General features: G+C 39.7%; 2 protein-coding genes across 5 annotated transcripts in view; one reads left to right on the forward strand and one right to left on the reverse strand.

Annotated features, from left to right (window-relative positions):
• Positions 1 to 1,057: 1,057 nt before the first annotated feature.
• On the reverse strand, positions 1,058 to 8,322 carry LOC146639553 (PWWP domain-containing DNA repair factor 3A). Its single transcript, XM_085353436.1, has 14 exons — positions 8,141 to 8,322; positions 7,298 to 7,477; positions 6,837 to 7,150; positions 6,474 to 6,702; positions 6,160 to 6,303; positions 6,006 to 6,076; positions 5,674 to 5,750; positions 4,703 to 4,763; positions 4,534 to 4,609; positions 4,361 to 4,411; positions 3,998 to 4,233; positions 1,728 to 1,949; positions 1,535 to 1,623; positions 1,058 to 1,453 (listed from the first exon to the last, which is right to left on the reverse strand). The coding sequence occupies exons 2-14, from the start codon at positions 7,302 to 7,304 to the stop codon at positions 1,375 to 1,377; spliced, it is 1,656 nt and encodes a 551-aa protein (XP_085209562.1). The 5' UTR covers positions 7,305 to 7,477; positions 8,141 to 8,322; the 3' UTR covers positions 1,058 to 1,374.
• Positions 8,323 to 10,933: 2,611 nt separating this feature from the next.
• kif26ba (kinesin family member 26Ba) overlaps positions 10,934 to 24,808 on the forward strand; it is a 104,646-nt gene continuing 90,771 nt past the window's right edge. For all 4 annotated transcript variants that reach the window (XM_085369874.1, XM_085369947.1, XM_085370006.1 and 1 more), the window contains exons 1-2: positions 10,934 to 10,993; positions 12,228 to 12,620. In XM_085369874.1, coding sequence (XP_085226000.1) covers positions 10,934 to 10,993; positions 12,228 to 12,620 — 453 coding nt within the window. The remainder of the gene's footprint in view (positions 10,994 to 12,227; positions 12,621 to 24,808) is intronic.

Consider the following 24,808-nt stretch of genomic DNA (forward strand, 5'->3'; position numbering starts at 1 on the left):
AACGTCTTCTTTTTCTTTTTTTAGCTGCAGGGTCAACACACGGATCATATGCCGTGTGGTGAAAATGCTCCAATGCGGAGGCAGAAAGGCAAAGCAAAAGCTCTATAATAACAGTTAAGCTCCAAGGAAAGGTAGTGAAGATACATGATTTTGCTGGCATCAAGTCAGGGTGGAGTGGGTGGAGACGAGTGTCAGTTGTGCCTCTGACAAAAAGACAGCAGGGACAAATACTTCGTTACTGTACATAGGTAGACTATTCGGGTATCTCTACTTTACTTGAGTATTTTTGTCCTGACACATTTTTACTTTTACTCCCTACATTTTAAAGCAATTATCTGTGCTTTCTACTCCTTACATTTTCAAAACAGGCTGTTACTTTTAGTTTCACAGATTTGCGGGAAGTTATTGACGTCACTGCGAGCATTCAAATATCAAACTGATTTGAACCTAAACTGTAACACATGAAAGCAGTCCTGTTCGTGTATTATTCACCAGGTAAAAAGAGATGAACGAGGCAAAGTGGTCCGGTGTCTTAATTTATCGATATTTAATGACTGCATGTACCAATAATTAGCTGTTGCGGCCCTTCGGCATCTAGGAGCAAGGGGCATAAAGGGAGTAATATTTTTAAGTGTCACTTAATTTCAAATGCAGTTTCTATCAGCTCAACATCAGCAAACACACAAACTGTATGTACTGTACTGTTTATTATTGCTGGTGTGACGAAGTCTGTTGGCATTTGGCCTTTTATTGAGACGTGTCCATAGAGCAACTGTCAATTACTGGCATGGAAATTATAAACGCTCCAGGATCCGATTGCCTCCAATTCATTTTCCACCCCATCATATGTGAATCAGGGGTATCCTTCTCTCTCATTGGTGGTTGCTTCATTTGCTCACCTTGATGTGGGGGAATGTTTATTACCACTTTCTTCACCATTGCAGAGGGTTTTTTGCCTTTCTATGGTCTCTGTGTGACTGTCCCTTTAGTGTTTATGAGAACCTTCACAGTTCAACAAAAAGTTTTATAACACTTTTTATTTTATGTAAAACTCTGATAAAAGCACATGCAGACAGATCATTAATACTTGAGCTGCTTGAGAAGCGATTTGGCCATGTGTACATTTCCACTTACGGAATAAAGTTAGGTGATGAAACTGCCTTTCATGATTACATTTCATGGCCTGTTTTTAGGTTTTATTATATGCTTGATATTCACTTTTTACAAGTATACAAAAACAAACAAAAAAAACAAACAAACAAAAACAAAACAGTGCAGTGATTGATTGCAAGGCACACCGGTTATGGCTGCATTACTTATAAACAAAACTTAAAACACTCAAAATGTCACAAATCTTGACACTCAGACCGACAGTCAGAGAATAATGGAAGTGTTTGGATGCGATTTCTTCCTCATTTGCTGCTCAATCTTTAAATCAAACTGCTGCCTTTCTCTGAAACAACAACAACAAAAAAAAATTAGTATTTATCAATGAAGTCATTCTTTTTAAAAATTTAACATATGAAAGTCTTACCTGTTACTTATACGCCGCCCCCTGAGGTATTTTTCTTCTGCTGTTTTTACTGAAATGTTGTCCACTCCAGCAATGGCATAAATAATGGCCTGCACAGAAACAAACTCATAACACCTGGACTACAGAAACTGAACTGCATATCAGGAAACATTGCAAACAAAACCTGTGAGCACTCATGCAGGCTTTAGCTCACCTCAGGAAGAAGCACATCCAGGACAAAAGGGACACGATCCATGGATTTCACATCAGCTACGCAGGGGGCGTTGGCCACAGCTGCTGTATAGAGCTCATTTAGGTAGCAGTAGACTTGGTCGAGCTGATGGTCATCTTCAAGGTATATGTTCACCACTCGTCTACGATTGTCACTTAAGAAGGAGCGAAGCCACCTGGACTTCTCCTGTCCATGGATCACAGCCTGTAGGAAGTGTGATACAATGGGAAGAGATTTATTCAATCAATTATAGTTTCTTATGCCATCACATCTTAGTGTGGCGCAGCTCAGATGTCAGATTTTAAAAAGAACTGCAACTGAAATTTTTTTTTATTTTTTATTTTTTATAGCATTCATATGCAAATACTTTCAATATTCATCCATATGTTTGTTTAATTTTTGCATGCTCTGGCACACTCTTTGCATAACTGGTTGAGCTCCTGAAAGTATTGGACATTACTGGGGTGAACTTAAATTTGTAAGTACGGTATACTAAAATCGAGGTCAGCTTACATTCGTTGTGGCCTCTACCACCCGTACTTTATTCAAATAAATCTCCACGTCTTAACAGAGACGGCTTTTGACTTTGCTCTGGTGTCATACTAACAGAGCGCGCAATTCAGAAACGTATAAGAGCATAGGACACCTGGTCTTGATAAATAGTTAGGACAAACAAAATATTGGTACTCACTTATAAGTACCTCTTTGCGTTTACCTAATGGCAAACTAGGGCATTTCAGCTATAAACAGTTATCAGCATCAGCAAATAATAGCATATAATCATGAGTGGTATGTCATCAATCAAGGTAAAACATTAACCTTTATAACAGAAAAATAATATGCATTTGTTGATGATAACCATAGTATTGTACTATATAAATGAAATTAAAAAAAAGTGTTAATAAAAATCTATCCCGATCCTTCTTTCCATTACTATAACAAGGAACTAAGAAGAACATAAATGATGGCAAGTTGAATTTAAATGTCTAGTCTTTGACTATCTTTAATTTCCAGACCTATGTAACTGTGGCAAATGTGATGCTATGGCCAAAGGAGACGTGCATTTGTTTCCACACACTGGAAATAAGTTTAAAATAAAAAACAAAACAAAAAACAAATTGTTGTTTATGATTTAGTTGTTGAAATCCACATTTGGGCTGGTATATGCTGTGAAAACTAATCAAGATTTATTAAAACAAAAACAAACAAACAGACACAAAAAAAAGGATCTCTGCACATAAAAGCAACTAAAGGAATTCAGATGAAAGGTCACCAGTGGCTACATGTTTTAAGTCAGCTGGTCATCATGTGTTTTTTCTAAACTTCCAAGATGGTAACGCCAGCTAAAAGAGGAAGTCAAAGTCAAGGCATATTTGGTTTCCACGAAGAATTACAGTTGAAAGGCTTTTGTTTGGATCTATTGTAACTTCATTAGTAGGGCAGAACAGGGCTCTTCTCTTGCAGCACTTCAAAGCCCTTGTTGTTGATTGGTGTTTCAACCTCACCCAGTCTTTATATGTATTGTGATTCTGTATTGTAAAAACAGATGAAAACCGTGGCCTACAAACGTGCTTGTGCAGTGGGTGAACTGTGAAGCTGTGTGGGTTGGGGCAAACCCACACATTTCTCACGTGGGTCTCACAGTTGGGTGTTCCCACACAGGGCTGGCAGCAGTTTTACCTTTTGGGGGCCCCTTTATGGGCTTTTTAAATGGGCAAACCCACTACCCCCAGTACTGGCGTACCCACACAGCCCACAATGGGCAGCCCACAGTGGGGTCAGGTTAGCGGTGCACTAGATCCGGCACTGTTGCAGTCAATAACTCAAAAGCTGAAAAGTTACATAATTTGAGCAGGAAAGTTTCAAGCCTAAGTTGAGCCACAGAAACCAAATATGAGTTTTCATCTCATAAAACTTTGGTGGCATAAAGGAAAACAAATAGTCCAAATTACTCAGAATATTAAATTATTTTGAGCTGGTAAAAAACTCTGCTTTCTGCTTCTGTTTCAGTTTGGGCTGTCCTAAAAGATCAAAGCAGCACTCATTACTCAGCACTGCTGCAACATTTACATAATTTTAGTGAAGTGACACCAGAACTGTAGCTTTTTGAGGAACACAAACAATCACCCCCTAAAACTCTATCGGCCAAGTCACTGCTATGCACACTGAACAGTTTCTTGGTATACCTATATTGGATTAAATGATATGGAACAAGAATTACACCAGCAGAAAAGCAACAGAGTCATTCATACCAGGAGGTGTGCGTCGACCATGTGTTGCTTGACAATGAAATGTACGAGCTTCTCATTTGCGCGGTTGTGGGCAGCATGGGTCCGATCTGGCAGCAACCTCTTTGAACACCTTATTTCCTTCTGCTGTTCACTAAAGCTGTCCTCCTTAACATCACATGGCTCCTCCATTGTTGAATCACTGATGATGGTTAGTCTCTCTGAAGCTGCCTTTGGATACCTCCTCCTCACAGGATAACCTAAACCAATTCAGACCAGCAGTCAAGAGCAACATCGGGGCCTAGCGAATCTGTAGGTGTATTCAACTTTTTAATTCTGTGCTAGCCTCGTTGAAATTTCTGATTCCAGGTCAAGGATGAAACTTACTCATATCGTGATCAAAGTACTGTATGAAGGAGCCAGAAAATGAGCCACATGCTACAAAGATAAAACATGATTAGTACTGCAGCTAATTCAGTGATATCATCCCAATATTGTTTAAACAACATATCACACACAACAGTGTTTCTGCTTGCTGAGGCATTACATAAGCAACTCACCAATCCGAAATCTGTAGTCGGTTATGAGATCCAGGGACCATGATATTGCAGCATCATAGCTTTCTTTGGCTTTACACTGTTTAAAACCAACAAAAAAGCAAAAACAGTTTACCGTTGTGTCAAGTGAACATTTTCAGAAATCCGAACATACTCTGTGAGCAGTTCTTACCATGAGTTCATTAGCTTCTTCACAGTCAAAAGGTTTCAAGCATTTTAGAGCCACAGCAAACCTTTAGAAACACAAACACCCAACTGAAACGTTTATTTAAATAACATAAATGTAACAACACTAAGTAATGTGCATACACTAATCAGCCACTTCATTGGATACAGTTCAAATTCTTAATGCAAATATCTAATTAGCTAATCACATGGCAATAACCCGATGCATTTAGGCATGTAGACATGACCAAGACAACCTGCTGAAATTCAGACTGAGCATTAGAATGGGGAACAAAGGTGATTTAAATGTCTTTAAATGGATGTTGCTGCCAGTTGGACTGCCATGAATATTTTATAAACTGGACTTTCCCACACAATGATTGCTAGGATTTACTAGGCAGCAGTGGGTGCCACTACTATCAGCTAAGAACAGGAAACCTAGGCTACAAATCACAACGGCTCACCAAAAATTGTACATTTCCAACTGGAGAAATAGAAGATGGGAAAAATGGTGCCTGGTCTGTTGACCATTATTCAGATAGTAGAATCAGAATTTGGCATAAACGACATGAAAGCATGGATCTATCCTGCCTTGTCTCAATGGCTCAGGCTGCTAGTGGTGATGCAATAGTGAGGATTGATATTTTCATGCCACATTTTAGGACCCTTAGTACCACTTTAGCATTGTTTAAATGCCCCAGCCTACTTGAGCATTGTTACTGACCATGTCCATCACCCTTTATCCCTTCCAGAAAGATAAAGCACCATTTCGCAAAGCTCAAATAATCTCAAAGTACTTTCTTGAACATGACAGTGGGTTCACGGTTCTCAAATGACCTTTGGAGTATGGTGTAAAGGGAGATCCACATTGTGGACCTACATGTCCAACCAAGGTGTACTTTGTAAAGTGGCTGGTGAGTGTATGTATCACCTAAAGACAAGCAAGAAACAACAAAGCAAAAAGAGAAAACATCCTACCCTTTCTTTTTCTCAATGATTGAGTCATCAATGAAGATGATACTGGCTTTTCTGTGCTTTCTGTTCACACTTTTTACCTACAGCAAACAAAACAACAAATAAAAAACAAAACAAAAGGTGAGTCAATGTTTTTCATGGGCAATTATTGTCATTTTAACAGTGAACACTTTTTTTGATTCATCATCTAGTAAATTCAAGATATACAATAGTAGGCTGACTGACAGCACGTATCAAAAAAGCATTTAAGGCATTGATTCAATAAAAGAAAAGGAAAACATTAACCAGAATCTGCTAAATTGTGATTTTATCACATGTCACCATTATGTACTCACCAATGCAGGCCAATATGGATAGTTTCTATATTTGTGCCACACAAATGCTCCTTCGGTAATGGATGGGGGCTCTGAAAGTCAAAACAAAAATAAACAAATCAACTCAGTGTCCTGTACCGTCACAGACTCCAGTTATCCTTGTGGTCTCGCTCACTTTCGTCTGTCCGCATCAGGAAACTTGGGAGCTCTTCCTCGTCCTCCTCATCACTTATGTCATCCTTCTGGTAGGACAAAGTAGACAGCTGTTCTTCATGATGACTCAGTTCTATTGAAAGATCCGAAGACATCATGGAGTCATCTATTGTGGAGTTAAGAAGAGACAGAATTAGAGCACACCTTCAGCTCTCCATGCCAATTAAAAACACATGACATGCAAGACAGACTGTGCAAAATAAAAAACAAATGTAAAAAATGTGGCTTCACAGAACTGGCTGTGCTTGGGGACAACAGTACTGAATAATACACTACCTTGACTTTCTGCTTCAGCCTTCTGGAGTTCAAATCTTGGCCTGGAGCGGGAGGATGATTTCTCTTTATTTAAATTCCCAGTCTCTCTTTTTGGCTTCCTACCACGCCGGCACTTGACTGGAGAATCATCGGTTTTACCATCGGTCTGCGTTTGCGTCTTTGTCTGTCTTTGTTTAACCGGTCTCTTACGCTTACGTTGAGGTTTTGACTGTGAATCTACCGCTGTTGTCTAAATCAGAATCAGAATACTTTATTAATCCCGAAGGAAATTAGGACATAAAACAGAACATAACAAAAGGAAACTGAATTCACTGAAGCTATGTGGGATTATAAAAATATATAAATTTCACTTTTATACCATACCTTTATCTGAGTGATGAACTCAGTGTATTGTAGCTCCCCTTCAGGAGGGGAGCCTGAAATGGTTGACGGGACATCATAGGTGGTGCTGTAGACTGGTGTGGAGGTCAAGCAGGCTTCTTGTGCAAACCTCATTTTCTCCCTTTCATTTTTTGGAGTACTAGCCTCTATTGAAAAGACAAGGCCGCAGTCGCTGCAGTTGCCGCTGCCTGGCACAGCACTTGAATCATCTGTGCTGGGAAACAAAACCGCATCTGAGGGGTCTTTCTCTGGCGACTTCTTTTTAGGTTCCTTTTTCCTTGTTTTTCCAGGTGCACCTAGGGGGGGAGAGAAAAAAAAAATCACGTGGTCATTTTTCTACTGTCATTTTGAGTAAATTTGTGTGTTCATATAAAAACATCTGGCTGTCTCAACGACTTTCTAAAATGTAACTCAGAGTTCTCGTTCATAAAAGTTTTGATTACCTTTCATTGCTGTAATATTTGGTGTATTCCTCCTTGTGGAAAGCTTTCCCTGGAGTTCATTGGGACACCGGAATACCAGCGATCTGACATTAATCGGGGCTTATTTTCTTTATTTGGGGGAGTTGAAGGTCCGTAGTAGGCGCCAGGGTGGATAAACCGGTAGCCGCAGTAGCTTTATGCCTGATTTAAAAAAAAAAAAAAGTAAAGTAAGGCGATGTTGCTCAATCGGCATGCTTAGTAGGCCGTACTTTCGCCTTGGATGAGTTTGGCACTAAACGCGATATTCGCAGGTTATTCTTGACATGCGTAGTGAATTCACAAATATGCGGAAAAGCTGTTGTCACGGAGACAACAGTGTCCTGGAACTGGGCGTCTAAGTACCTTTTTAACGGGAAACTCTACCATTTATGAATTTGGGTTTTAAGAAAACCATACATGTGCAAACGGCACAACAAACATTTGAAAAACAAAGTTTAACGGTGCAGTAACAGCGCAACGCCCAAGATGTGCTGCAGGTCAACCAGATAAGAGCGATCGCTTGCTAACAAGACTTGCTCGCTAGTAAACAGGCATAAAAACCTAGTTTCTAACAAATCACAAAGTTGTTCACGGGGGTTTACACAGTTCCGTATTGTAGTTGCGCCACTTGTCACACTAAAGCCATGTCACTATTCCGCCCTTTATATAATGCAATAACGTTGACGTACGGATCAACTAAAACAAGCAATGCAACAAATTAACTGCCGCCAAACTACGACGTAGACCCATAAAAAATAGCGACTGACTGACCACCTCTTCCCGAGTCAAGCGAAGTAATGACAAGAGCTACAACTAGCCACTTACCTTAGGAACCCTAAACTCGGTATTTTTGTGCCACTCGCTAGCTTTTAGCTCCAGTTAAAACCCTTGACATAGTTGTTGCATGTAAACATTCACCGTTACCAAAAGTTGCACGAAAAAAAGGAGTTCCTAACCCCGAAACAAAACCTGCAGTCAATAGTGAAAGCAATGCGTCGTGCAGACAATTCCTGTTAACAAATGTTTGTTATTTCTCGTGGACTGTATACCACACTAAAAGATTTGCCGCCACCATCTGGACCGGAGGGCGTGATTTTATGTCTGAAAAAGCGAGAAGGACACGCTTGGCTGTTCACGGATTTAGTGTTGTGGTTGAGCACAGGATGTGTGCACAACTTGCAGCTATATACTGTTTAGAAGAGATTTTAATAGGCTTATGCATGGGTAGGAGGCAAGAATTAAATAATTCAAATAAAAATGTAATATGAAAAAAATGCCACCCAAACATACCGGGTTTAATTTTGAATTTTTTGAAACTGCCCCCATTTTTTGCTGTATTAACTCTAAAGCGACATTGTCTTCCAATCTCACAAAAAGCTACCAAATTCAATAAGTTATATATATACACACATAGAAAAAAAGACAGTCATGTGACTTTTTTTTTTTTACTGTAACTTGCTTCCAGATCCACAGAGTTTTACAGAGACACATAAAAAAGCTTGTTTTGCTATTCGTGTAATCCTTTTTATTTGTATTTATTTCGTTTTATTCTATTTATTTATTTATTATTTACTGCTGTGCTCTAATTCAGCGTTGAAGCTTATCTAGTTTATCATAGGGGTAGCAGAGTACAACCTGCTTGTCCAAATTCTCGCAGAGCGAAAACCTAGAGACAACCACACAAGTCCACTTTCACAATTATGGGCAGGGAGAACATGCAGACTATACAAAGCAAGGCTACACAACCCCGGATTTGAGCCCAGGACTTTTGTCCTGTTAGACGTGCTAACCATTTGCAAAATTAAAAACAGCATGCCTGTAGGTTTTTTGTTTGTTTGTTTCTTTTTGAAATTTCTGTGTTAAAAGTGTAAGTCAAAGCGACACTACCCAACTGCAGAGCGCTCACAATACCACTTCTTTCTCTAAAATCGACACTCACCTTTAGTGCAGCAAAATCTCTTCTGGTAAAAAAGTGTGAAAGACTAAGCAAGAAAGAAAAAAAGCAAAATCTTCTCTGATTACGCAGTCATTAAAAAGGAAAAAGAGTGGGAAAGGATGGGAAACAGGTCTGTTCAACAGTCTACTTTCACTTACCTGTTGGTGTCTGGTTTCAACCGCAATGCCTTCCTGGGAACAAAAGAGGGCACTGTGTGACCACTCATCCTGTGTTCACATGGGTTTCCTAAACCTTTCCATCACGTAGAAGTATTGCTGCTGCTCATGCTTGGATCTTAATGCTACAGTCCTAGCTTTGCTTTCTACAGATATTTTCTTCAATTAGGGGCTCACCACCCTACAGCTTTACCTGCTGAAAAGTCACAATTGACACTTTTTTTATTTGTTTTTGTTTCTGTTTGACTGACAGAGGTCAAAGGCCGGTGGTTAAGCTTACAGCAACAGGGCTGAGATGTCTTTGACACTGAGTACACAGTTATTTAACATTTTTTAGTCTCGTTGTAATTTGATGATTTTCTTCATCCATTTTATTCTATCTGATACCACTGCCTGCTTGATTGAGAGGTTTTCGGGGCTGTAATCAGGAATTAAAATCCAAGTACTTCCAAGACACCAAACTAAAAAAAATAAAATACAAATAAATAAGTAAAGTCTTTGAAATGCCTCCATTCGTTGGATTTTCCTCATAGAAAATCGGTTTAATTGTTATTTATATGTAAGTATATTTTTTCTCAGTCCATACTGTCCAAAAATGAATCTCGCATAAATACAAAGTTTTTATAGCTTTGGTCAAAATGACTTGAAAGCTTACAATTTTTTTTTAAACACCTTAAAGTTATGTTCCTAAACTCCACCACTTTCCACTTTAATCAGGCAGAAATCCACCTGTCACTCAACTGGCACCTTTGGACGTGCATTGGCCTGAGGCAGATGAGGGATAAATTGGCCCCGCCTTCATCCAGATGTGCGTTCTTGCTCCTGTCTCTTCAGTCAACTGCTGGCTTCGGCGGAGCCGCAGGAAGTCAAGAGGAGGGCGCAGATAGTAACACTCAAAGTACAAACAACGAGGAGATGACTTCTGTAGCAGTGGTCTGAACCAGCCGAATCTCACACGGTCTAGTTAGAGAAGGAGACCTGCGCCGTGCGTCGGAATTTCAGCTACCCCCTGAGGGGGGTGGGGGTGTTTGCTTTACCTGGCCAGCCTGAGACGCAGAGCTGATGGAGAGAGGCTGGGCTGAGTGCGGTGCCACTCTAGAGCGCTGTTGAACAGAGAGCTTCATTCAGCTCATAGACTCTGCTGAAGGGGAGCGGTCTTTTTCACCGACCTGTGTGATTCTTGTGTGCTTTTAGGAGTAATTCGAGGGCTATTTTAGACGCAACAAACCGTGCGGTTTGTTAAGAAGAGACCGAAACCATCTGTGATTTTTTATTGTGTGTCTCTTAGACGCAGCATGGGGATGTAACTGGGTTCATCATGCATCTGGAAGTGGCGTGAGGTTACCACCAGCCCGAGAAGAGCAAACTGCTGGGGCGTGTGGTTAATTGAAATTGATCCGGTGGTCTTTATTTTTTATTTTTTATTTTATTTATTTTTGGATGTGAAGCTGTAGCAGAGGTTCTTTCTCCTCTCCTCTCCTCCTCCCCATTCCTCTCACCTCCAACATGACTTCACTGTCGGGGACTAAGGAGAGGTCTGTGAGCAGCCGGAGCAGAAAATATGGGGTAGGTTATTCATTCCAGCAGCCGAGGGGTGGACACACCTCTGTTCCCAATCAGCCTGGTAAACATTAAAACTTATCATCCGTTCACTGCTGCATGCACTTCATCTCACACTCCACCCATTTTTATAGGAGACTGCCGTTTGCTTCGTTTTCAGGGTGACATAAACATGAAACTTGAAGGTTCTTGTAAGATTTGTGTTCCTACTGCTGATTGCTTTGTGAAGATCACACTTCAAATATCAGTGCTTATGGTGTTATGGTGTCACAACGCTGGCATGCATTTTCACTGAATGATCCCCAGAAGTAGCACTTGCTGAGCACCAAAGTGCTAAATCAGTGAAGACTATTATAGTCACACCTGTGTCACTGCCTATCATCTACAAAGACTAATTAACAATAATTTATAACACGCCGTTTGGCACAATATAACCACCTCTTCATTTGGAGATGATTGAGCGTTCCCATTTATCAGCCTCAACTCTTTGCTGCCTTATTATAGCCCTCGAGAGAAAGATCACAGGAGTGCCCAACCTTTACAGCCTCCACCACATCAATGGGTCTGTTCTCTGACTGGATTTACCCAGCCGCAAAAGATCAAATTCTCCACTCTTTGCTGCTTGTTTGATGTTCCCATGTGGTTGAGTAGAACAAAATAACAGGTCTATCCTGGCTTAATCCTATTTAGTGGTTTATGGAAGCACTCAGTAGGATGACTTGTCGTTCCATTGCAGGAAATGTTTAATGTCATTCTCTGTTTGTAGGTTTTTAACTGAATGTCTGTCTAATTTAATGTCCTAATGTTAGGTAAGACTCCGTCTAATCTTGATCCCTGATCACACATTTCCTGTGTGGGTTATTCACAGGACACTCTGTGTCTGCTTAGCCTTTTTTCTTTTAAGAGAAATCAACATTTTTAGTGTTGATTGTGGAATAACAATGGATGCTGAATCTGTGATTTGGGTATTCATTTTTTTGTTAAAGCAGAACAATTAGTTGTTGAATTTTTAATTAAAGAAATGTTTACTTGCTTTAACTTTATTTCAGAAACATATCTCTATATTAGTACACAAAGGCAGGTGCAGATTGATATACTGGCCATGTGCTGTCGGTGTAATGCACATAAACACAATGATTATATTATATACATATTTTGACTTTCCTGCAGTGACTGTAAAAATTTGCATCTTGGAAATACACCATCATTAATTTTTTCTCTTCGGAAAATTTTTTCTTAGGTCCCTGACACATCGCCGACCAAATCTTCCTCCTTCTTCCCGGACACATGGTACCGAAAAGCCTATGATGAGACCACCCGCTCCGGTACACGCCCCGCCCCGGAGGGTGCTGGCTCCATGCCCAGCTCCACGGGAACACCATCCCCAGGCTCAGGAATCTCCTCACCAGGATCCTTCTCTGGGTCACCTGGGACCATCTCCCCAGGCATTGGGACAGGATCACCCGGTTCGCTAGGTGGCTCACCAGGTTTTGGGACAGGATCGCCGGCCTCAGGCAGTGGAAGTTCCCCTGGAAGTGAAAGAGGGATATGGTGTGAGAACTGCAATGCAAGGCTGACAGAGCTGAAACGACAGGCACTAAAACTGCTCATCCCTGGACCTTATTCCAGCAAGGTAAATTTCTTAGTTTTGTTTGTCCTTCTGTCTTATAGCGTATCTGAAAAAGTGTGTAGGAAGTCACACACAAGTGGTTATGCTCAGTTTCATAGCGTCCAAAAATAACTTGCTCCTTCATTAACTGTGGCATTTGGTCACTGGCACTTATTAACTTTGTTGCTCATGAAAGAGGGGACTTGTAATCATGCTCTTGCTTACTGTGTTGGTGTGTCGTCAGCATTATTGTTGCCATAAATCATAAGGATGCTGTAATTTGTCCAACCCCCATTTGACCAGCTGCAAAGAAAAAGGAGCAGAAACCAAAGAGCCTTTGGGATTTGGGATCATAATTGTATGTGAAGCTGTTTATCCAATACTGTCACTGCCAAAACAAAATGAAAAACATAGGCGAGATCATTTTGATTTCTGTCTTGGAGTTTCCCATTTTGCCTGATTGAACATATTACCAAAATCAATGAGCTCGCTTTAGTCTATATTGCTTTTCTTCTTTTGAGGGAATTAATGTGATGGATTACTGTAAGACACTAACCTCAAAGACTAGTATTAATCCACTTGGACTCCTGCCTTTTCTCATTTTCTTTGACAGGTGTATCATTTGTTTCTGTGGGTAGTCTATATAATCAGTTTTATTTTCATTAGTGCAGCATTTCTCAATAGCCAGGATATTTCCAGGAGTCCCAGAGTGTACATTCACCTGGGCGTACAAATGCATCATATATACAGATATGCAGCTCACATTTCTTACCTTTTCTACACTGAATAGGTTTTCTTATTATTGTTTGTTTTTAAAACTTGATTATGAATTAATGTGACATTACTTATCACTAGACGAATTTAACTTTTGACTGCTCTTTGCCTTTGGGTCTGATGTCCTTCTGCTACAGCTGACTGAATTTTAGTTATAAAACAATGGGCCTCATATCAGACATTGAGTTAATTGGTAACAAATAGGCTTAAATTATATGCCACGGGGCTGATAAGGCAAAGCTGTTGAGTCAGATGTAGACTTAGAGTGGCATAGTGGAATTTGCTGTAAAGACTGTAAGACAACAAGTGGTGTGGAAATGCTGTATTTTTATTAGTTCGAGAGTATGACAGTTGGAAATTGTTAGGAACAGCAGGGGTTAGTTGGGAGTCTCAGTTGCCAGACCACTAATTAAAGCGTCATTTGTGAGGCTGGGTTCATTTCAGGCTGATTAAAGTTCCCATTGTGGCTAACTTTATTGCAGCGTAGAAAAAACGCATGCACAACAATCAGCATTATAACTAGTTTAGGTAGTGTGTATGTCTTCATTTAAAAGCTGTCTCAATATAGACATAAAATAGTATGACCTTACTGGAAGAGGATATGGAAATGAGGATGGCATATAGTGTGTGGGCAATAGTTAGCAATAAGATTGTGGGTGTTCACCTTATTACTTGGATGGGGACTTTCTAAGTGGAGTTTGCCTGTGTGAATTTCCTCTCGGTGATCTAGTTCCTCCCACAGTCCAAAGACATGCATGTTAGGTTATTTGGTGAATCTAAATTGGCAGTAGAGATGAATTTGAGTGTGAATGGTGGTCTGTCTCCCTGTGAGAGACTGGTGACCTGTCCTGGGTGTACTACACCTCTTGCCCAATGTCAGCTGAATTGTCTCCAGCCTGCCTGTGACCCTGAATTGGATAAGTAATTAAAATGGATTGATGAAGACGTGGAAATGAGCTCAATAGTATCAATGAATCTAGTGCAGAAATCTTGGGGTCATTGAATTTCAAAATATCTCATGTGGCTCAAGGGTCTGTTAATAAAAAATAGATTTTATTGACTTGTCCCAATTTGCTTCACTGATTTAACCTTCAAAGTATGAACAGGAGTGGAATTTGACATTGGAAAAAATGTGTTGTATTACATTATTTTACACTGTGGATGCAACACCTTGAAGACTGTGATAGTAGTTTCACACTAAGAAGAGAAAACACGTGTCTCTGTACTTTTAAATCTGTTGTTTGCATTTTTATTTTTAAGAAGTTTCTCATGTGTGAAGTGACTCAAGTCGCTCCAGCGGTTCTTGCATAAATTAGTTATTTTGACTCTTTTTCCTTGGGGTTGGTTCTTTTTATAGTATTAGAGTGTTCGATCCTCGAGTTCAAACAGACACCTGACACTACTTCTTGAAAAGTGTTGATTCAACAGTACAATACCCACAGCTAATGAAGTGCATTAAATCAATATAATAATTTTTTAATAACACCTATTATCAGTAAAATGAATACGTTTCATGTAAGTAGAGAAGTGGTTAAATCCTGAGAAACTTAAAACAACATGTAAGTCAAATCAGTTTATTATAAACACATTTAAAGACAGCAGGTTGACCATAGTGCTGGATAGCTAAAGTATTAAGATAATTTTTAATTAAACCCAAAAAAAAGAAAGAATTTGCACTGTCTTGCTGAATGCCCAGCAGGAAAAATATCAAATTACAAATGTAACCTGCTCTCTTCCTTTCAGCTTGTTTTTACTCATGAGATGAAGTTATGCACGTTATAAAGAAACTTTAATTGGAAGTTGCTAATTCAAGTGTCTTACCTATATTACACGTGTTTTCTGCTCTTGTCTGCGCAGAAACTCCACTGCAAGAGCAGAGGTTAGTTTCATTGATGGAAAAAAAACCCTCTGGGCTGTTACTGAAAAATTTAATGGTTCAGGTATTTTAACCATCTAGAATTTCCTGACTGGTTTTCTTCTTTTTTTTTAAACCCAGACACGTTTTACAAGAATGGTTTAAACTACGCAGGTGTTCTGCATCATGAAACGCTGAACTAAAGTCATTAGTTTGACCTAATAATCCTTCTCCTTCTCCAAATATGCCAGTGCAGCAATTTGGCTTGTGTATTTTGTGTGGGTGTATGGGTTCCTGATGCACTGTCAGCGTGAGACCCCGTGTTAGTCCCACAGGACACTGTGACATATGTGACCCACCGCACAGCTAAAACACAAACACACATCAACCATCTGATTAAACAGCTAACACACACACACACACACACACACACACACACACACACACACACACGTTCACATGCCTTTGTCTGTGTCATGGATCTGACTACACAACGTTATGCAAGTTATGCTTGACCCACACACACAAAGAGTCGTATTACCATTTCTTTAGCCATTGCATACATTGCATTCAATTTCCATAGATTTACCCTTATTGTAGCCTTCAAATCAAATTACTCACTTTGAAATTTAATGATTTTTTTTTCACTCTTCATCCCCATAAAACATAAAAAAAGTCCTCACACTGTGACTGTGTAAACACATTTGTGAGTAGTGTGTGAGTAATACAAGTGCTCAGACATTCACACACAGGGTCGTTAATACTATGCTAATGATGACCTTCGCCGTGCTTACCTTTTGAATATTTTCCTGTCTGGATGTCTGCAGTTCAATGTGTAGGTGTGTGCAAGTCTGCTCACAAACACGCATAAAAACAAGCATCCATAAAATGATTTGTCATTGTGCTTAAATGTCAAGATAATATATTGCTGAAGACAAACCACGGTTTGAATGCTCATCCACTTATAGACTGTGTACGCAGCTATCAGTTAATGTAAACAAGCTGCTTTGTTTGAGGTCCCCCCCCCCCTTCATCTTATTGAAAATGCCTCATTAATGCATTAAATAATTCAAGAGCAGCCTTATTGCTCTTGGCGCAAAGGAGACATGACGGTTTGCAGATGAGGAGAGGGAAGTGAAACTAAGATAAACGAGTATTTGAAAAGTAGGAAAATCTTTTTATTGTCTGATTGTCTTTGTCATTCGACTTAAACGTCCTCATTTAAATCTAAATTCATTTCAGGTCAGCTCGAGAAATTAGAAAGAAAGGCAGGGGGCAGTACAAGCAATGTGTAGTAAAACAGTGCAGTGTAATACATGCATGCTTGTAACTAGGACTCTAAAGCACATCTGGCTACACAGCTGCACTCACTTAAGGCCTCTGTCCTTATTGCAGTGGTGTGTATATCTACATGTCTGACTTGTGTTTGTGTATTCATCCTTTATATACACACCCAAATCATAAATGGATGGAGGGTGATCTGTTTTTGCTTGTCCAGTTTAGCTCAGGAAAGTGGGTCACTATGTGTGTGTATGTTTAAGTCACTAGCAAAGTGACTGTTTTAGATCAGTGGAAAGTTAAAACCATCCATGTTTATAAAGTGAAACGTATACAGTTTCCCACGAGACATAAGAATAGAGCCAAAGAAGGATATGTTTGTGAATATATATGCCCTCCCCAAGGACCTCTTGATGTCAGTATGAGATTTATTAAGATTGCTTTTATCTGTACTTTTTTTTTGTCAATTAGAACATGTTATGTCAAGTACAGTGCACTTAACCGTTGGAGTTTCTTCTGGATATAAATGCCTTATGCACTTAAAATGTTTGTATTAACAGATTCATTGATGTGTCTGCCTAGATGTGGTTGTAGATTAAACATCTGTCAGCAGCTACCAAGGCGGGGATCATTGCAGTTAGCGTGCAGTCAGATTGAAAAAGTAAAGCTTTCTATGATCCTGACATGCAGTGGTTATTTTTTTACTTAGCCTATTCGCTTGTTCACGCCCAAGTTATCATAACTCAGCCAGAAAGTGCAAGCCCGGAGTTATTATCTAAAAATATCCCAGTTCTCTGCTAACTGCACTCTATTTAATTTGTAAAATATGTGTACACACACACACACACACACACACACACACACACACACACACACACACACACACACACACACACACACACACACACACACACACACACACACACACACGTAGAAAAATATTTAGTATACACATCCAGAAATGCATATACTATTATATATTGTACATATATTTATTAGTTTCAGATGTAGCCATTCTTGTATTTTGCTTGTTTACATTATTGTATTTTGCACAACTCTGTTGCTTGTGAAGCTTGCACACAAGAATTTCACTCACATGTGCTGTACCAATGTACCTGCACATGTAATGTGACAATAAAAGTGATTTGATTTGATTTGATTTTCAAAAAATTTGAAAACCTGATAACCTAGCACGTGTTGTGCACATTTGAAGGTACCTAGAATTCATGTATCCATCATTTCAGTGTTTACATATAATTTAGATGTCAAAGCTTTGAAAAATTAACAAGAAAATAAATCAGAAAAGGTGTGAGGTTGTCATGTAAGGGGATATAAAGACCACTTTAGGAGCAGCTTTATGGTGCTTGAAAGGGTGTTTAAAATACACCAATACATCCTATACATTATTTTGTATGGTATAGTATTTGGAACATACATTGGTTCAGTCCTGACTCAACACACTGTATCATATGAATAAAAATAATGGATTTCTTTCACACCGTGTTAACAATAGCTAACTTATAATGTTTGAGGCTAACAGCAAAGCGTCGCATATGCATTTGCTGACCTCAATATTTGAAAGTCTGCTCCTGTTTTATATAAGCAGCCACCATTGTAAAAGTAAATACAGAAAATACAACCCCAATTCCACAAAAGTTGGGACAGAATGCAGTTGTCTGCAAATTTTGTGATCCCCTCTCTTTTTAGAATCAGTTTTCTCTAAAATCAGTTTTGCGCTTTTTCCAGATGTGAAAGCTGCCAGTTCCATAGGCACTACTCCACTCCCAAACTGTGTGAACTGAAGGATTTGAATAGAGGAATGATAACAATCCAGATGAGATCAGCCCGTTTTAATTTTAGCACCAATGAAGATGGTGGTGTTTCTGCGTCTTGATCACATATAGGTTAGCATGCTAGAAGCTAACAGCAAAGCACCACATACGCATTCACTGACCTCAGTATTTGAAAGGTCTATGATTCTTTGCATCATAGAGCTTTAAAGTGCATTTGTGGATGGCACAGTAAACTGTGTTTATGGGTAGTGGTTTGTGGAAGTGTCCCATGCTTAATGCAGTCCCGCCTAAGGGTCAAAGATCACAAGCATCAAAAACTTATTTTCAGTCTTTTCTTTAGAACACAGAGATTTCTTCAGATTCTCCGAATCCGTTGATTATATTATGTATGTTAGAACCCTCATTTTATGTTGAGGAACACTATTCTGAAGTTGTTCCTTAATTTGTAGATGCAGTTTTGGGCAGAGGTTCAGCAATCTGAACACATCTGACACAAAGGATGGAAATGCTAATGCTGTATCAGTAGGAGTGTAAAACGTGTAGATGATGAGAGGTTTATTTGACCATCAGGTGACCTGGAGATTTGAAGCTTATTGTTTTGTCTGCCATTGCCGCCTTTCCAATCCATGAACACAAGTGATGTCGATACACTTGTGGATCTAATCATCTTAACTAATCCCAGTCACCAAGTAATTGTCACCTACAACCAGTGATTAGTCTGTAATTAGTCCACTTATCAGATCAAATGGTGGAGTATCATTGCTCAGCAATCTGTCCTCAAAGGGATATTTTTCTGCACACAGGTAGCTAGCTATCCTATAATAACCAAATCCCATAACACTACAGAAGCAGGCCTCCGGTAACCACGGCAGCTGGTGTTGCCACGGCAGCGACATGTGACAGATGTGAGCGGCATACATATCTCCATCAGTGTTAATGGGTTCCTCGTAGTTGTTTGTGTGTGTGTGTGTGTGTGTGTGTGTGTGTGTGTGTGTGTGTGTTTGAGAGAGATTGATGGGAGAGAAAGTGTTGGGAGAGAGGGTGAAATTATATGAGTTCACATGAATAATAGTGCGTCTTAGTGTGTGTTTTTGGCATATATATATATATATATATATATATATATATATATATATATTAGGGGTGCAACGATACACAAAATTCACGGTTCGGTTCGGTTCGATACTTTGGTGTCACGGTTCGATATTTTTTCGATACAAAAAAAATGTTCATGCCTTTTTAATTTGTCATTTATTAAAATTATAAATATATATTTTAACTCAAAAGTACAGTTTTTAAATTTAACCCTAACCCTTGTGCGTGTTTTTTATTTTGACAGCGAATGCGCACCTGCGGACCACTTATGTGCAGCCCTGGTTATTTAGCTCGTCATATTGCAGCCACAGAAATTCTTTTGTCCATGAAACCATAAAGCTGCACTTTCTTTTTGCCTTATAGTCTGATTTGTCATAACTTCTCCATTTTGTGGTAAGCTTTTCTTTGGCTGTCACTTCTTCACCCTGACCTGTCTTATTTGGCTCAGCAGAACTAAAATATATATACTGCTGCTTTTACACACGGACTCACATAAGCTCAGCGATTCTCTGCGCGATCAACCTCTCACATGTTTAAGCTTGCTGCGGGAGATTTCACTTGTCATGTTTGCATAGTAAGCTAACGATTAATAAGACGATGTCAGAGGAATTGGTGCACAAATTATCATCACTCACAGATCAGTGCTGTCGCTCTCTATACACAGTTCGCACGATTGCAAAGTGAAATCAAAAAACAAGCGCAAATTCAAACGCAATTTCAATATGTCACATATTGACAGTGGCTCACCGATGCCAATGACATAATTACCCAGCTACATTTCTGAAAGAATGCAAAAGCATTGACATATATTTTTCCTTCCTACAATAGCCCGACGGGCAGGGTAGCCCGTCTGAAAAAAATCGCTAGCCCCCGGACGTCGGGCTAGCGATTTTGCGAGCCCTGTATCTGATTGAGGAATCACTCATCTTTGGAAAAGAGAGTTTATTACAGAGAAATGTCTCTTTCCAAAATAAAAGCTATACTATCCGCTTCTTCTGGGCTATATTATCAGCAGCATAAGGAGAATCATGTGCTAACAGCTGTCTAAATGACTCGGCTAAAGTTAGTAGCATGCTTATTGTTTTTGTCTTTGCACTAGGATGATGTCGGCGTAAATGTGCAGTCATATTCGTTGTGTTCCCACTAGTGCTTTCAGGTTAATCTCGTTGAAATGACCTTAACGCCACAACACGGCAAATCTCCGTTAACGAGCTACCGCCGATCGCCCCGTGCATGGGGCTAGACGGCTAACACGTTAACGAGCTAACTGCGCTAACACACTAGTTCCCACCCATGTAATTGAGCATTGCATGGCACATCCAACATACTGTTTTACTTTAGTCCATGACTCGCTTACCTTCAGGGTCATACGTCACATGAAAACCAAAATAATTCCAAACGCCAGATCTGAATGAGGGGTGGGGGAGGTGCCCTGCGCTCTTCCTTCTGACTATGCTGTCTGTGTTGAGCGCTCAGTGGATCTGCGCTCGACAGTGCAGCCTAGGCGGAGTAGTCGAACGCAGATTCACTGAGCGCTCAACACAGACAGCATCGTCAGAAGGAAAGTTGATAAAATAAATTACAAATGTTGTATTGTTCGATACATATGCGTACCGAACCGAAAGCACTGTATCGAACGGTTCAATATCGATACGAATATCGTTGCACCCCTAATATATATATATATATATATATATATATATATATATATATATATATATATATATATATATATATATGTAGTTTTGTGTGTGAGAGAGAGCGATCATGCCCTCCTGATGCCTTTCAGGTGTGAAAGACATTACCATATAAAGAGGGGACTTTATCAATAACAGCAAGATGATGTGGATGGAGGGATATGTGTGTGAAGAGAGGGAGAGATGCTGATGCAGGCTGAATTGTAGAGGTTCTCACTGGGTTTGTGTCAATTTGCCACCATACTCTCCCACCCGCACATTGCAGACATACACATACAGACAGACTCTCTATGCCAATTCAGTAACTTCACTCCTGTGTTTCTAAGAAAGCACTTGTCCTGACATGACATGTATTTTAATATTTAAGTATTTTGGTTGATTAAAATTTGGTTGATATTTATTTCTATCATACATTTTGTTTATACAGGGAGTGCGGAATTATTAGGCAAATGAGTATTTTGTCCACATCATCCTCTTCATGCATGTTGTCTTACTCCAAGCTGTATAGGCTCGAAAGCCTACTACCAATTAAGCATATTAGGTGATGTGCATCTCTGTAATGAGAAGGGGTGTGGTCTAATGACATCAACACCGTATATCAGGTGTGCATAATTATTAGGCAACGTCCTTTCCTTTGGCAAAATGGGTCAAAAGAAGGACTTGACAGGCTCAGAAAAGTCAAAAATAGTGAGATATCTTGCAGAGGGATGCAGCAGTCTCAAAATTGCAAAGCTTCTGAAGCGTGATCATCGAACAATCAAGCGTTTCATTCAAAATAGTCAACAGGGTCGCAAGAAGCGTGTGGAAAAACCAAGGCGCAAAATAACTACCCATGAACTGAGAAAAGTCAAGCGTGCAGCTGCCAAGATGCCACTTGCCACCAGTTTGGCCATATTTCAGAGCTGCAACATCACTGGAGTGCCCAAAAGCACAAGGTGTGCAATACTCAGAGACATGGCCAAGGTAAGAAAGGCTGAAAGACGAGCACCACTGAACAAGACACGCAAGCTGAAACGTCAAGACTGGGCCAAGAAATATCTCAAGACTGGTTTTTCTAAGGTTTTATGGACTGATGAAATGAGAGTGAGTCTTGATGGGCCAGATGGATGGGCCCGTGGCTGGATTGGTAAAGGGCAGAGAGCTCCAGTCCGACTCAGACGCCAGCAAGGTGGAGGTGGAGTACTGGTTTGGGCTGGTATCATCAAAGATGAGCTTGTGGGGCCTTTTCGGGTTGAGGATGGAGTCAAGCTCAACTCCCAGTCCTACTGCCAGTTTCTGGAAGACACCTTCTTCAAGCAGTGGTACAGGAAGAAGTCTGCATCCTTCAAGAAAAACATGATTTTCATGCAGGACAATGCTCCATCACACGCGTCCAAGTACTCCACAGCGTGGCTGGCAAGAAAGGGTATAAAAGAAGAACAACTAATGACATGGCCACCTTGTTCACCTGATCTGAACCCCATTGAGAACCTGTGGTCCATCATCAAATGTGAGATTTACAAGGAGGGAAAACAGTACACCTCTCTGAACAGTGTCTGGGAGGCTGTGGTTGCTGCTGCACGCAATGTTGATGGTGAACAGATCAAAACACTGACAGAATCCATGGATGGCAGGCTTTTGAGTGTCCTTGCAAAGAAAGGTGGCTATATTGGTCGCTGATTTGTTTTTGTTTTGTTTTTGAATGTCAGAAATGTATATTTGTGAATGTGGAGATGTTATATTGGTTTCACTGGTAAAAATAAATAATTGAAATGGGTATATATTTGTTTTTTGTTAAGTTGCCTAATAATTATGCACAGTAATAGTCACCTGCACACACAGATATCCCCCTAAAATAGCTAAAACTAAAAACTACTTCCAAAAACATTCAGCTTTGATATTAATGAGTTTTTTGGGTTCATTGAGAACATGGTTGTTGTTCAATAATAAAATTATTCCTCAAAAATACAACTTGCCTAATAATTCTGCACTCCCTGTATGTTAAATGACCTGAAAAACTAATGCACTTATATCCTACATGGACTGTGCAGTGTTTAGAATTTACAGACAAAGGCACACCAAAGAAAAGTCGCCCACAGAGGTCAAGAAATCTCCCCATATTCTTGTTTTCTATATTCTCTTTCTGTTCACCCCCAAAATGGTGAGGGCAGACAGCTGCTTCTCCTGGAGTCTGGTTCTTCCTTCCTACCCTCATCAAGTGCATGCTCATACAGCATTGTTTGATCATAATAGTTCTTTCTACTGTAGGACTTTGCCTAACAGTTTAAAGTGCCTTGAGGTAACATAAATACAACTAAATCTTTTCAAGAGCTGGGTCATAAATAATCACTATAAACTGATAACAGCTTTGGATGATGGACGTTTTCTGGTTTCCATTTGTAATCCAAGTTCGGTTCATCAATCACGTGAGTAGGCTTTGATTGTGTTCAGGTACATTGCATTTATCTGCATGAATAAACAAGGATGGGCAGAAAAACAGGAAGTCATAAAACAAAAGTGTGTTTCTTAAGCAGGAAGCTGTAAAATATTGACCATTGGCCCTAGAGGCTAAGTCAGCAGACAAGCCAGTAAGTCAGGAGACTGTAGAACTCCTTTCAGCTAACAGATTGAATGCATGCAAATATGTAAAATAACAAAAATAAGTGATGAGCAGGTGTCAGTAAATGTATTGGCAAGGTCTCTTCTAGGAAAATAAATCTATTAATTAAAAAAGTTGGTATTAGAAAGTTGGTATTTCATGTGTGTTAAATTCAAATGAGTGTGAATAATGGTGGAGTACACTTGGAGGCTTGAACAGGATTTCTGACCATGTGTATCTCATTAGGACAATTGCCAGCCCTTTTGAAATAGACCCCTCTGCTATGGGAAAAGCTGGAACCAGCATAAATGTGCTGATTAAGATCCAGCAGGGATAAAGGGTATGGAGACAAAGTGGTCCAACGCAGCACCCAGCAACCATTGTCTGTACTTGCTGTTTCCTTCTCTTATGCCTCCCTTTGCTTGTACTCTGAATCCCCCCCCATCTCATTATGCCTACAAATGTTGCCTTGCAGAGATGAGATACCAGCAACCAGAGGTGGGACCAAGTCATTGTTTTGCAAGTCTCAAGTAAGTCTCAAGTCTTTATCCTCAAGTCTCAAGTCAAGTCTCAAGTAATGTCAGGCAAGTCAGAGTCGAGTCTCAAGTCACTGGTGTAAAAGTCAGAGTCAAGTCACAAGTCTGAAACTTTGAATTTCAAGTCCTTTCGAGTCTTTAAAAAAAAAAAATGAAAAAAAAATGTTGCAGTTATATGCTAAATGTAAATATTAGACCATGTAATTTTTAAATCTGTGTTTTTCTCAACACATGACAAAATAGTGAACTTAGAAAATATACACAAATTGTGAAATTGCACCTCTTTAAAATGCAGCTCAATTAAACCTAGCTCCAAGAATAATTTTCACCGACAGTTCTGAGATAAGCTGCATGTTATTCTTGGATGCGGTTGTAGGACCGGCTTTAAAATCGCATGACAAAAATATCATACACATTAAAAAAAACTGTATCACCAACGTAGCCTGGACAACATTTGCTAGTTAGATGAAGTCAGCTATCTCATCGTAGCATATTTATATGCATATTTATAATTATACGCTTCTTGGAGTGAGTGCATACACTCATGAAGTTTAGTAACTTCAGGTCACTGCAACAAGCCCAGGTACAGTTTACCGACGGATGGGT

Source organism: Diplotaxodon limnothrissa, linkage group LG1, assembly GCF_057381915.1.
Source record: "Diplotaxodon limnothrissa isolate DT_005_m linkage group LG1, D_limnothrissa_male_GT1.1, whole genome shotgun sequence".
NCBI lineage: Eukaryota > Metazoa > Chordata > Actinopteri > Cichliformes > Cichlidae > Diplotaxodon > Diplotaxodon limnothrissa.